Source organism: Ammospiza nelsoni, chromosome 1 (genome assembly GCF_027579445.1).
Source record: "Ammospiza nelsoni isolate bAmmNel1 chromosome 1, bAmmNel1.pri, whole genome shotgun sequence".
NCBI classification, from domain to species: Eukaryota; Metazoa; Chordata; class Aves; order Passeriformes; family Passerellidae; genus Ammospiza; species Ammospiza nelsoni.
The window spans coordinates 101,462,173-101,476,383 of NC_080633.1; the positions used below are offsets into that span (position 1 = coordinate 101,462,173).

A 14,211-nucleotide genomic window follows, 5' to 3' on the forward strand; every position below is an offset into this window, starting at 1 on the left:
TAATTATACCACGATGGCTAACACTCTGTTTAGAGCCAATTCCCCTTCACCTCACTTATGCACAAAATAGTTTAAAATATGAGACAGCAAATGAGAATGTAAATTGCTTCTATAAAGTGATTTGTAATGTTTCTAGGAAATCAGCAGCTAAAACAGTCTTGCAGAAGAGGTGGCTGCAATTCTGCGGAAAAAAAGACCAAACAGAAAACAAGACAGAAACCAAAGCTACGAAACTCTGACCCAGCCCTGCAAATATGCTCAATAAATATGTATGCTTAGAAAAAACACCACCTCATCTCAGGGTTAGTAAAAGCATCCTAAGAATTCTGCACAGATGAACAGTTCCCTTATAAAAAGAAATAAACCCCCCTACAAATAATACATAACCCAATAATCAATTCAATAATCAATTTATTGTATTTTTAAAGTGGATGTTAAGCAAGAAACAGCCAACTGTGGTGGAAAGCCAGTTTCCATTTTATGTGGGTTCTTCTTTCAGAAGAAGAAAAACAAATGGACCCAAACCATGTCTGCTGTTACTCCAGTGCACCAGTAAAGCCTCAGCATCTCAGCTACAGCCACCTGATACCTACACACCTATTTATGGGGGAGGCACAGACTGAGAGCTGATCTGAGCACTTACTGCACACCCTCCCTTTCACAATCACTGGTTATGACAAAACACATTAAGTGCTCGAATGTAGGTTAGGGGAGAGTGTCCAAACATCACGTGCACCACGAGACATTAGTTGGGGTAAGCTGTAACAGGCAAGAACAGGCTATCTGAGAGGTATTTACCAACATACACTATGAAAAGCCTTTGAGACTTCATAATATCTTGGTAACTGATATGCACAGCTCATCACAAAGCTGATTGTTTTCATTTGACATAATAAAAGAGTAAGTGTGCTTTTAAGGAAAGGTCGTTTTCAAACATTTATAAGCTTCTCTTCTAATATACTACTTAGATTCTAAGGATTCTTAGTACTCTTACATTAGTGCATTTATTTGCATACCCTTTTGATATCTAATGGTAGCTCCTTAAAATATACACTCTATTTTTCTCTCAAATTTCAATAATATCCTCTAAACTTGCCCCAGTAAATGTACGACATATACAAGGACAAGCCAAAATGAGGCTATTATTTACAAACTTGTGTTTAAAAAAAGAAACACAAAGCCCACGCCAACGCTGTTCTGCTCAACTTTGTTTGTTCTGTGATGGTGCTCTGTTGTCACTGCATTCACCATTTCGCCTCTGCTGTGCATTTCCTCCATGTTGATGTACAGAAATATTCCTCCTCTCTCTCTAGCAAAGGTACGCTTTTCAGGTTCACTCTGCCAGGAAGACCTTAGGGGCAGGGATCCAGTCATTTACAACTTGAAATGCTATAAAATATCAGGCTGGTAATAGTCTTTATTCTAAATGACCTTTGTGTACATTTTAAGTCTTTTCCTCTGTGCAAGACTGAAACGTATTACCTTGTGCAATGCAGTTTTGGTTTTCTCCTTCTCTGACAAATAAACCCTTCCCTATTCTAAATAATTTCCCATTACCTACAGCAGCATTTCCACTACTTTCAAAAACAATACAAAGCACCTGCAGCTCTCCCTACATCCAAATGAAACATTTAAGTCAGGCCCTGATCTGCAAGGCCTGAAACAATAATCCAACATTTCCTTCCAACAAAACAGAGATCAAGGGTCTCTTTTTTTATTTTGACAATGATTTTTTAAAAAATTCGACACAGGGAGTCTTAGGAGTGTTGAATTTCTTTTAGGGAGCCAAAGGTCAGAGATGATTTATTTTTCAAATGTCATTGTTTCTGAACAGCTGTTTACTGCTCTGGTTTACTATGACAACCACCTATGTTATAGGCTACACACAGTATCTACTTGTTAGAATTCTTTTGTTCAATGACAATGCTCTCCAGAGGAAGGCCACCAAACGGGATCTCTGCCTTCTTGCAGACATACTAGCCAAAACACATGTACAGACGCTTCAGGAAGAAAAAAAAATTAACATTTTCAATATTTCATTAAAACAGGTGTATCAAAGAGTTAATTACTGCAACAGTTCAAAAATCAGAAGAAACATTTTACCACTACTACTACTAATAATAATTCTATACAGCACAATTTACGTCTTCTTCCTCCTTCCTTTCTACCAGCTGCACTAGTATGCTCCAGGCTGGTATTTTATGGGCAATAATAAAGCCCATTATTTGTTTTTTTGAAACCGAGCACTACAGTTCTGGCATACCTTTTGTCCACTGCTGTATTTCATATTTTCTCCTCCCCTTACACACCAAGAGGAATGAAGGAATCCAGTAAAACAGAAACAGAGTTTTTATAAAGAAGGATGTAAAGACTACCCCAAATCTGGATGCACTTAGATAAGCACCAAAACTCTGTGCCATGCAACTTTACGAGAACAGGCAAAGAAGCTAATGCAAAAGCAAATCAGTATTTTCATGCTAACAGAAAACAGATATTTATGAGCACAGCTAAGAGGCCAAATAAGCCCTCTGCTCAGACCATAAAAAAAAAGCCCTGCAGTATGACTGTTCTGTTTCCTGCAGGAAATGAGATGCTTGTATTAGATACCCCTGTGGTTTTCATACTGTAAATGTATCAGCTGGTACAAATCCTCCGGAGAGGACTATTAACTAATGCTTAGAAAGAGCAGTGGCAACAGCAGACCGCACGTAGCACCTCAGAGAAGAGGGGACAAAAGCTGGCAAATCGTCCCTAAAAAATCTGAGCCTGCAGCTGAAGAACACATCTTGTAGTAGAAGCGATGTCTGAGAAATGTACATATCTACACCCTCTTATTTCCCCTTACTCCGCTCACTGCTTCTTTAAATAAGGAGCCTATTGCTCATCACCACTCCTCTCATTTAGGAGCCTCAAGCCGCTCCTCATTAAACCATCCCTGCTTACACGCGGCACAGGAGGACCATCCACAGGCTACACACACACCTCATGCACGCATGGCCATTTTTCCTCCTTTCTACCGTGCTTTAAAAAACTGTTATTATTTTTATTTTATTCCGTTAACGTTTCCGCGTTGCGAGGGCGCCGAGCGAAGTTCCCGCCGCGGGCGATGGGGCAGCCCCGGCCCGGGTCCGGCTCCTCCGGCCGGGCAGACCCCGCTGCTCCCCCATCCGCATCGCTCCCGCCCGCCCGCCTGGGTGGAGCCGCTCGCCCTCGCCCGACGAGCGCCGATCGTGTTCTCCATTGCAAAACCGCTGCCAGGGCCAGAAGCGGGGAGGAGAGACCGCGGGGAGGAGGAAGGGAAAAGAAGGTGTAAACCTGTCTGGGGGAGAGCCCGGGCACGGGCACGGCCGGGGGGCGGGAGGGCAGGGCAGGGCCGGGGGGGGCAGCGGGGAGACAAAGGAGGGATGGAGGGTGCCCAAGGAAAACAGGGGAAGCCGGGGAGGGGGCGCTGCCGGGGAGTCCCGCGGGGCACCTGCCCGCCCCGGCACACCCCCGCACAGACAGACAGACATACACACACACACGTACCGAGCAGCAGCAGGCGGTGCGTCTGCTTGTACTCCCGCTTCTGCTCCTTGAGCGCCCGGTCGATGCTCTTACTGACTTTCCTCGCCTCCTTCTCCGCCTCCCGCTCCTCCAGGCGCAGCTTCTCCCAGGTCCGCTGGAGCGCCGGCGGCTGGTGCAGCGCCTGCTGCCGCGCCGCCTTCCCCCCGCCGCCAAGGCCGGGGCCGCCGGCCTTGGGCAGCGCCGGCTGCCGCTCGGGGGCCGCCCCATTGCCGCCGCCGCCGTTCTGCAGCAGCAGCGGCGGCCCGTCCGTCTCCCCGCCGGGCTTACCGCCGGGCCGGAGCGGGACGCCGAGAGGCTGCGGCTGCGGGGCGGCGTGAGGCTCCGCCGGCGCTTCGGGCTCCGAGGCGGCGCCGGCGCTGGAGATGGAGCCGCCGCCGCCGGCGTCGCCGAAGAGCCGCGGGCGCAGGCTGTAGCAGAGCCCCATGGCTCGGTGCCCCCGCCGGGGACGGGCTGTGGCGGGCGGCGCTGGCCTCAGCGCTTCCCGCCGGCCGGGCAGGCGGCGGCGGCGGGCGGGGAAGGGGCGCCGCGGAGCCCCTCACGGCCCCGCTGGGCCATCTTGCATCTTCCTCCCGGGCTGTGGCGGCGGTTCCTCGGCGCCGATCACCTGACACCGACCGAGCTGCCACCGCCGGGTCCACGTTACCGTAAATACCCCAGCGCCAGCCCACCGCGCAGCGCCGCCGGGGGAAGGGCGGGGGCGCCGCGCCGGCACACAGGCGCACACGGAGCGCAGCCCCCCGCCCCCCGCCCGGCCCGCCCGACGGGGCCGGGGTCTCCGGAACTCCCGCTCCGCTCCCTGCCCGGAGACCCTCGCCCCCTCACGCCACCCGCCCTCCTTGCTTCCTCCCGCACTCCTTGTTTCCTCCCTGCCTGGAAGGGCCGCCGTGCCGCCTGTGTGAGCCCCGAGAGCTGCACGCAGCCCTACCCCTGCAGGGCTATGCCCCTGACGGGCACTGTCTCCCCCGGCTTCCCGGGGGAGAGGCCGAGGCGGAGGCCTCTCACTGAGGGGGACCCCGCACGGCCGAGGCAGCCCCCGGCAGCCTGGCATCCTCCTCACAGCCACAACGCGGTTCTGAGCCCTGTGCACACACACATGCGGCTCCGCGCCCACGCGCTGACTAAGGATGCCGTGGGAGGAAGGCTTTGGGTGCGACTGTAGGAGAAAATAATAGGCAATGTTGGGGTTTGCTGGTTGTCTCAGTCAGTGTTGGCAGCAGTAGTACTCCAGCAGCGTGCTGCTGTGGGTTGTGGAGGAAAGGCTGGTGCTAGATACCCAGTTCCAAGGCGGTGGCAGCCCTTCTCAAGGGAAGACCTGGAAAAATTCAAGTTACTTGGAATGTGTCTCAAATGGGCTCTCCTTCTGCCTCATGCATCTCCGTGTTCTTCATAATCTCAGCAGTCCTTTTTCAGGAACACGTGGCTAGTGGATCAAAGTGGGTCTCTGAATCTTAAAGCAAAGGTCATGTCGTGTTCACTATTACGACTGACATGTACCTTAGAATAATTTAGAGACTCAAACTTCAGTAACCTTGATGTGTTCATGAACATCTTTCTTCATGCTGCATGTCTTTGGATTCTGCAATGACCTGTTGTATTATGTCACTGATTTTGTCTCCTATTTTTTTGCAGTGTCCAATACTCTGTTAATAGATGTCACTGTTTATATAATGTGGTATGAAGAAATGGAGGGAGGTAAACTTCTCAGACTTCTTTACTATTAATGAATTAAAGCAAATTGGATGCAGTTTTTAGTTCCCGGATATGGGAAACAGAATTGGTTTTGTGACAGATCTATTTGTGTCAAACGTTTGACAAATATCCTATAAAATATGTCTTTACAAAGCAGTGAGTTGTGTGTTAACATTCACTGGAAAAAATTCCCCAACACCCTACACAGGCATAAAATAAATAGATTCCTTTTAACTGAAAGTATCAACTGTCTGTAATTTCACCACACAAAGGAAATTTTGCCTCTGAAAATATTAGGAGGATCCAGCACACTCTTCAAGATGTTGTTCTCTTATACCCTTCAAAATGCTCACCAACTGAGCTTTGGCTGATGCTGTGGCTCCAAGAAACCACCCCATAGCTTTTGCTTCTATTGTCTGTTTTAATACCTGACCCTGTAGTGTCCTGGTTGCAATCATCTTGCAAAACATGTAAGCAGTTACATCACAGCAGAGGATGTTTCACCATTTTTGCAGAGTTTCTCTGCCTTGGCTCAAAATCTTCATGGACCATAAGGATACAATATTTCTTAGGTTGGGAGTGAAAGATTTCAGCTTTTGGCTGAAAACAAACAGGAATTTGGACAAGAGGAATCTAAATGGACTGGCTAGCTGGGATCCTGGGATTAGTAGCTGTATACTTTCTGGTGTAATTGGATCACATCAGAGAATTTGCTACTCATCAAATGATAAAATAAAAGCATGAGAAAAACCCAACAACAAGCAAAAGCCAAGTAGTGGCGAAAGTTAGGGATTTAATATTTGGGGTCCAAATGTTGATGGACATACTTAGTTTTGTGAAGGTGATCCTTAGAGCTCAATGCATACAACAGCATTTGCAGAACCATGAACTGCTTTCCAAATAGCAGAAGTGCCATAACCTGGCCAAATGAGTTCAGATCAGGTAACATTTCTCTTGCTAAAGTGCTTCTGGGCATGTACAGTGTGTGCTCAGTGAGTGAGTAACAGGGAAGGTGAATGATATATTCACAATCAGAAAAGAGACCTGGCAGAAAAAAAAATGGCACTGTAAAATCCCATGCTTTGTAAGTAATTTTGAAATAGCAGCCCGTGTAATAACTACTATGTATAGTTAGGATCCTTAAAAAAGCTGACCACTCTGCCAAACACTGAAATAAACACTCTGCCTTATGAAGTGGCACATAAAGTATGTATACTGAAAGATCCTTCAGTGACCTATGAGAGCACACTGTGTCTTGAGAGGCTTCCATAATTCTCTTCTTAGAACTTCTAATAAAGAACAATAAGCAGCCTGTCTTCTCTCTTCCCCAGAGGAATAGTGATCATCACTACTTCCGGATTACCATGGACTGAGTTTTTCAAGAATTTAAAGGGAAAAAGTCAGTATGGTGCAATTTTCTGATCTGAATACTCTTTGAAGAATCTTTCATGGAATTTTCAAAGGTTAGTTATCCAAACCAGGACTTAATGACAGGCTCAGTTTTTCAGTAGCACTAATTAGCCGCAAGTGTCATTGTGTTAAGTGAAATTAGAATCATAGGATCATAGAACAGCCCAGGACTGTTCTCTGGAGAAGGGATCCTCAGAATTTCTTTTGGTCTGACCTTTCATGGGAAAGGCAGCCTAGATGGGATCACCTTGTACGCTGTCTAGCTGCATCTTGAAAAACCTCCAGCAGTGGAGACTCTACCATGCCCCTGGCAAGGTTGTTCTAGTGAATGGTTGCTCCCATTGTAAAAAATTATTTCTTGCATTGAAATAAAACATTTCCTGGTGCAACTTGCACTCATGGCCTCTTGTCTTCTCCCCATAGCTCCTTGTGGCTACAAATGTCTCTCTTGTCTTTGTGACCACCCTTTAAATACAGGGATACTGTGATGAGGTTTCACTTGAGCGTTCTATTTTCCAAGGAGAAGAGAAGGTCACTCCTGAGCCTTCTCCATAGAGAAAAGATCTAACTCTCAATCTGCCCACAGGGTAGGTTCTGCAGCCTTTGGATTATCTTTTTGGCCTTTCTTGGGACCTTCTCCAGTTCATCCACATTTTTTTTAAATTGTGGGGATGATTAATAAATAAATACCTTTGGATATGAACTTCTAGTCAACTACTATAAACTGTTTCTTTTTTATTTTTGCTCTCCGTGTATAGTTCTGTGGAAGAAATAACTAATTAGAGAAGGTATCCAGTCATATGCAGGAGCTGGGTAGGTCCATGAGATGGCTTTATTTACTCCAAGGAGTAATACAAATCACGTAAGAAAATCTATAAATATTATTCCTGAGAAGATGTGTCTTTACTGTTTATTGAAAAGAAGTGCAAGATATGCATTTCTTGAAAACTCATATGAAAATAAATTGTATTCTTTTCCTAGTTTTATAATAATTTTGATTTAACAATATTTATCGACAGGATATGACTTTTTGGGATTTATACAATGTTCCAGGTTTTAACCAAGAAATGAGTGTTTGTCATCAAACCAAAACAATTATAGTAAATGCAGTTGCCTTGAAAATATAACTGTGTGGTAATTGAAGGGACTCCAGCTAAATGAATCTGTAAGAATTTTGATAAGGCAAGGATCTTAAAGGCAAGGAAAAGCTGTTCTGGGGCTGGACATTTGTTTATGTTCTTTTTCCTCTGATAAATCACTGTAGCGGTGAATGAGTTTGTCCATATTCTGACTACAGCTTTGCCATATAGTTTTTCTGTATCTTAGAATATTGCTATGAATTCAGAAACTATAAATTCAGAACCTGCAGTGGGATGTTATCTCTAAATAGTTTTGACATATTTTCCTTGAGATTTTTCAGAGCCTCAGTGATGATTAGTGAAAAATGCTGCAAGATTTTTTGGTTTATTAAAGAGGAAAGCAATATGCTAGAAGGAAAAAAAAAGTAGAAAGGCATGTGCCATGACAACAACTAGATATTTTCAAAACTCCTGTTGAGATTAATATCCCTCATGGATAAAGGGTCTTGGATTTACCCAAATGCCATCAGATAATGAGTATCTCTTATCTTCTTTGATAGACACTTGTCAAAAATCTGCTTGCTTCTTGTGGGATAAGTACTGTTATCCTTGTCCTTACAGTTTACAATAAACACTAGTGTTCCTGTGCTGCCCTACTGTATCATTGCAGGTATACAGGAAGAGGAAAATACTTCTCCTTGATATATGCTTTTCTCTCTGAAAGCTGAAACCTTTGCTGCTGATAGAAAACTTGCTAGAAAGCACAGCTACAATGACAAATCTCTATGTGAAATGTCCAGAGATTAGATGAGTGTCCTGATCTCCTCTCAGCCTCAATTTGTCCAAAGACAGAAGACCACTGAAAAGACAGAAAACTGTGTATTTTCCCTTGGCCTTCTTTACAGGACATTGCAGGATTTATAACCCATCCATCCTACACACAAGACACACAGAGACACAGATACAAACTCTCTCCCTGGCCCCCACTCTGTTTTCACAGATCTTTAACTTTCCCCACAGATTTTACATGCCACTTTTACTGGTTGCTTGAAGATTTTTAAAGGGGGAAAAAACCAAGCCTTATGGTGGGAATTCAGCTACTGTAATAGTTGTAGAGCAACAGTGATTCCAACCTAATTTTATCAAATCATTTCTCACTCATCACCATGGTATTTTTTGCACCTTGTCATATCTGAGCATGATAGCAGTAAAACCATCTACCACTTCTTTTGGAAAGCTCCTTCCATGTAAATACTGTAAACAATTTAGCAGCTCTTAAAGCATCCTCTATAAAAATATCCTGCTGAAAAAACTGATATAAGTTTTTTAAAATCAAGCCATTAGTGACACCAGTAGTAAAGTTGCCTTGTATCTCCCATTATTAGACATTATTTTTTCCTTGCTTAAAACTGTATAAAAATGAGATTTCAGTTAAATTGCAGCACCTGCTGAAATCTGTCTCAGGATGGATATTTTTGTTTGGTTTACCTTCCAAAATACCTCAGCCATTTTCACAAAGAGTTTAATGAGAAAAGTACTGTTGCAATGTAAAAGCATCTTACTGGATTTCAGAAGGACCAACAGATTATCATTCTTGTATCAGTCATGGTAGATCTTCTTGCTTTAAGAGAAGTGATTACCAGGATATAGAAGACATTTTAAGCAATATCAGAGTAGACAAGCTTAAGGGAATTTACTGTAAGTACCAAAAATAAGATAAAGTAGGTCAGCTTGCTGGGAAACTAGGTTCTGAGCAAATGAAGTAAGAAAACAGTTAGAAAGAGATTTATAATGCAAATTGTGGGATAAAGTAGTTTTCTGTGGTACTGCATAAAGCAGGGAAGGAAAGAGTGATAGGAAAACAAATAAAATTTAAGTTTTCGTATACCTAGCAGTGTTACCACATAACATAATGCACTGTTGTGGAGGCATAGCTACTGCTGTCTCTGTAGCATGTTAGTTTAGTTTGTTGCTACTTCTAAAGGAATTTGAACAATAAACTTACAAGGCTCCTAATGATCTCTTAAAAATATCTTTGTAAAGATTTCTTTAACAACTGCTGACCCATGGTGTCGAATCAGAGGTTTGTAATATTTTTTGCACTCTGAACAGGGGTTTTTGCTTTGAGAAAATCTGATCGAATCTGACTAAATTGTGACACTCCTAAAATGAGACTTGCACAATCTGAAATACAGAGCAAAAAGCCATCTCAGCTTGCTTTTACAGCCAGGAAGAGTCCTACTTGCTACAGACCTGATCTAGGCAGAGGGAAAGGACATGGCTTCGGGAACACTTCTATTAAAAGATTCTGTTCCTATTTTGCGTGTGAATAATGTATGTATCAATCGCATACCGAATTTCTTTTAAGTCAGGGAAGCATGCTTTATCTGTGCAACCTCAATTCATTGCCATATAAATATTCATCACGATGCAGTCTTCAACTTCACACAAACAACTTCTCCAGACTAAGCTGTTTGTTTTGGAGACTCTCAGCTCTTGATGTGAACAGCCAGCAGATCTGTAAAAAAAGTCTTAGCAAGCAAAAGGGACTTCTAGAATCTTCTGAATAACTGGAAAATTTGTTTTATTTTAGAAGATCCTTTTAGATTATTGCTTAAATGCAAAAACTACATTAAGGCTAGAGAACGGAAAACAGATGAGCTGAGGCCCACACGTAAGTCATCATACAAACTTTAACTTTCATTTTAATAGTAAGCAAATTGTTCTTTCTATTTCAACTGAGAATCCATGTAAAAATATACTGAATAATAAAATAATGGAAAAGTGCTGTTTGGAAGGTAATTCTGGGTATTGTAGTTCAAATGTGAATTTTGGAAGCTAATACAAGGAGAGAACAACAATATGTGCAGGAATCAATGACAAAATTTGCCTTACAAAATAATTATTTTCTGCAGTGCATTTTTTGGTGAATATTGACAGAATTGTTAAAATCAGAATACTCAATAAAAAAATTAAATTAGGCTACATCAGGATTGACAGTTCCTTCCAAGACTAGCCACTTAACAGGACTGAAATAGCTTACACTCGGGAAAGCAATGAAAATAGGAAAAAATTAATCAGTGCTTATTGTAGAAATCAAAGAGAAAAAGCAGGAAAGAATATTAAATTAAGGGCAGACTATAAAAATATGTTGACATGATGTTTGTCTTAGGTTAAAAATATTGAAGTAGTTTTAACAGAAGATGAGAAAAATCTTCTTGGATTTTTATGACTAGTGAAATTAATTATTATTTATTTTTACTGAGAAATCCATTCAATAGTGGAAACCCCAGAGCAATTTTAATAATTATAACAGTAATTTCTTAGTCCTGTGTTTTCTAGATCCCCAAGACTAATTTAATTTAATTAACATGGAAGAAACTTTCCCATTCCTTTCTTCCCTTGTCTTACTCTTATTCATTTTTGATTCATTATCAAGGAAATAAATTTGGAACCTGAATTCTCAGCAGCCTTCCCACAGTTCTCAGGACTGACACAGCAGAGAAGTTTAAATACCTCGAGATTTCTCTTTGCTAGGGAGAGACTGTTCCTTTCAAGCAGCTTTATGCCAATCCCAAAATCTAGAGTGACACAAGCTTTCCTCTCCTCACAAAATGTAAACAGAGAGGATCATCTGCTTTCTTCATCTTCTGCTTTTCTCTCCTTTTAGCCTTCATTCTCTTCTTTGAGTAGAAATACCAGGCAGATTTCAAGAACACAAAAGTTATACCTGAATTTCACTCTGCTTAACTTGACAGTGTCAGGTAGCTGCCATCTGATTTCATTTAAGGTACTTTAAAAAACAGTGCAGCGACAAACAGAGTCTCTCAATTGTATAACAATGGACTTCTGCTTTCTGTACATTAGTTTTCCTCTAGTGGCCGTTATGAGGAACTTCAGGTCCAGCTTGAGATAGATTTAATTAACCATTATTTTGGTTGGGTCTTGCAGTAGTAACCTGCAAAAACTTATTCCATTATTCATGCATAAATGGTCTTAGTGACAGCCGTAATGTTATGTAAATGCAAATGTAGAATTCAGCTGTTCTTCTCTAAAAGAGGTCTGGTTTTGTTCCTAGTGCAGAGTGCACAGCTTTCAGCACTGTTCTCTTCTCCAGGATCATGCAGGTCATGAGGCTGTCAACACCCTGAAATCAGGGTGTGCAGGGAGGAAAAGGTGGGTGAAAAGTGTGGTACTTACATGGGCAGGACTCACCATTTTATTTCTTGCATTGTGGCTTTCACAGCCATAGTGTGCTATCACAAGAATTTTCTTTTCTATAATAGTCAGTAGCCAAGTAGCCAAGCCAGCTTTCAACTGTGAACACTACAAAAAAACCCAAGAGAGTTTCCTGAGATGTTAGTGAAGGTATCGCATGTATCAGTTTCAGGTGGAAAGTATTCTACTTGTCAAACGCATTTATTTTCTTTATTAATTATTAATATGGGTTCAAAAAATAGGTTATAATTATTACCTTATTTTTCCTGGTAGCAAGGTAGAATCTGGCTGTTAAAAACACAGTTAGGGAGCAAAGACTCCACCATCTGCTGATCTGCTGCCTGGATTATGTAGGCAGAAATGGGGCTAGGGCTTTTCTGCCCCTCCTGCCTCTAGGATATGTTTCTGAAGCTGCCCAGCTGCTTGAATGGATAGCATAGATTGGCCAGGCTTGTTTGATGTCTCTTCATGGCTGTGCTTGGGCATGACGGCAAGATCTGAAGTTCAAACAAGTTTGTAACTCTTCACAGAGCCCTCAGGGCTCAGAGGCAGCCTTGGGACAGGGTCTCACACCTGTGATTGTGGCAGGTGCACATCCAGCCCAACTTTTGCCCCCAGCCAATATGTGGTGGCTGCCAGCCTTTGGTGCCAGTATTTCTGCCCTTGCAGCACCACTCCATGGCTGTGGCACACACACCAGAACCTCCCCTTCCCTGCCCGTCCCCACCCAGCAGCAGGAATGGAGAAGGCAGGGTCCTCATGAGAAGCCTCGGTCCAGAAAAATTTCTGGGCCATTACCAGGTATGACCATGAGCCTTGACACAACCAGGCTATGAAACTACAGGGTCATTAGGGTTGGAAGAGACTTCTAAAAGTCATCAAATCCAACCATTAACCCAACACTGTCATGTTCACCACAAAGCCTTGTCCTCAAGTGCCACATCTATGCATTATTTTAGTGCTTCCAGGATTGGTGACTCAACTACTTCCTTGGGCAGCCTGTTTCAAAGTCTGACCATCCTTTCAGCAAAGGATTTAACCCTCTCCTGGTGCAACTTGTCCATACCCTCTTGTCCTATAACTTGTTACGTGGGACAAGGAAGCCAGCCCCCAGCTCGCTACAACCTTTTGGGTAGCTGTGGAGAGCAATAAGGTCTTCCCTGAGTTTTCTTTTCTCCAGGTAAAACAACCCCAGCTCCCTCAGCTGCTCATAATAAGACACGTGCTCCAGACCCTTCACCAGCTTCACAGTGCTTTTCTGGACTGCGAACAGGGACCTGCCAGCACTGGATGTGGTTTTCATGGGAGCAGTAGTTCAGTGAGGGGAAGCTCTGCCCTTGGGATGGGATGCTACCCAAGGAAACTTCCTGGGATTGAGTGCTCTCACCCATACTGTGCCTCTCCTTCCTGAGTGTCTGTTTTACTGCTGGATACCCCTGAGTGATTCTTTAACCCTCTGGGAGGGGCAAACTGAGCTTCTGGATACCCCAGGTGAGTGACCCCCCTTGTGTGTGAGTGACTGTGTGTGTGCTTTGGATCATCTGTTCTGTGTCCGTGCAGTGACAATATTCCAACTGGCATGCCAAACTGCTAACTTGTTATATATCATTGGTATCCCTCTTGTTTGTTTTGGCCTTGGTTTTGGTTGCAAATTAAAGTTTGTCTGAGTTATCACAGGGAGGTTGTTTTTCTGTGCCTCTGTGGCAATGATAGACTTCTTTTTGCAGCTGAAGATTCTGTGCACTTGCCAATCACTGTAGTCAGCAACTTTGATTGGAATTATGTTGGTCTCTTTGGAACTTGAAACTACAGGCATCGAGAGTTTTAGAAGTGTTGATGTTGGAAAAGCACTCTAATTCACTATCTCTCCTGCTTCTGGGAAAAACAGATGGTCATAGACTCCAAAGGGGATAGTCAGAGATCATTTTCTTTCTTTCTCCATCATTTTGGGAGCCTGGTGATCTTGTAGAAAGAAAGCAGCTGGTACTATTTCTGTGAGGTTCCAGATCTGTAAGGGAAACTCGATAGCACTGGAAAACTGTGTTTCCCTTCTCTTTTATGAAAGACAGACCTAGTCTTTTTCCAGTTGTTTTATAATATAGTTTCTCTGGGCTTCATTGAATTATCCATTTTCTTCATCCTGCGAAGAGTAGGGCCTTTGATGAAACAGAAATATATGCAAGTTCTCCATATATGCACAGGGAACTGAGTACTGCTTGTTGGATTTTGGATACTAAATGAAGGAGGA

At 43.3% G+C, this 14,211-nt stretch overlaps 1 protein-coding gene across 1 annotated transcript in view; it reads right to left on the bottom strand.

Moving 5' to 3' along the window:
- GNAL (G protein subunit alpha L) overlaps positions 1 to 3,991 on the bottom strand; it is a 182,678-nt gene extending 178,687 nt beyond the window's left edge. Inside the window, exon 1 of the mRNA XM_059489650.1 lies at positions 3,529 to 3,991. Within this exon, the coding sequence (XP_059345633.1) occupies positions 3,529 to 3,991 (463 nt within the window). The remainder of the gene's footprint in view (positions 1 to 3,528) is intronic.
- Positions 3,992 to 14,211: the final 10,220 nt, after the last annotated feature.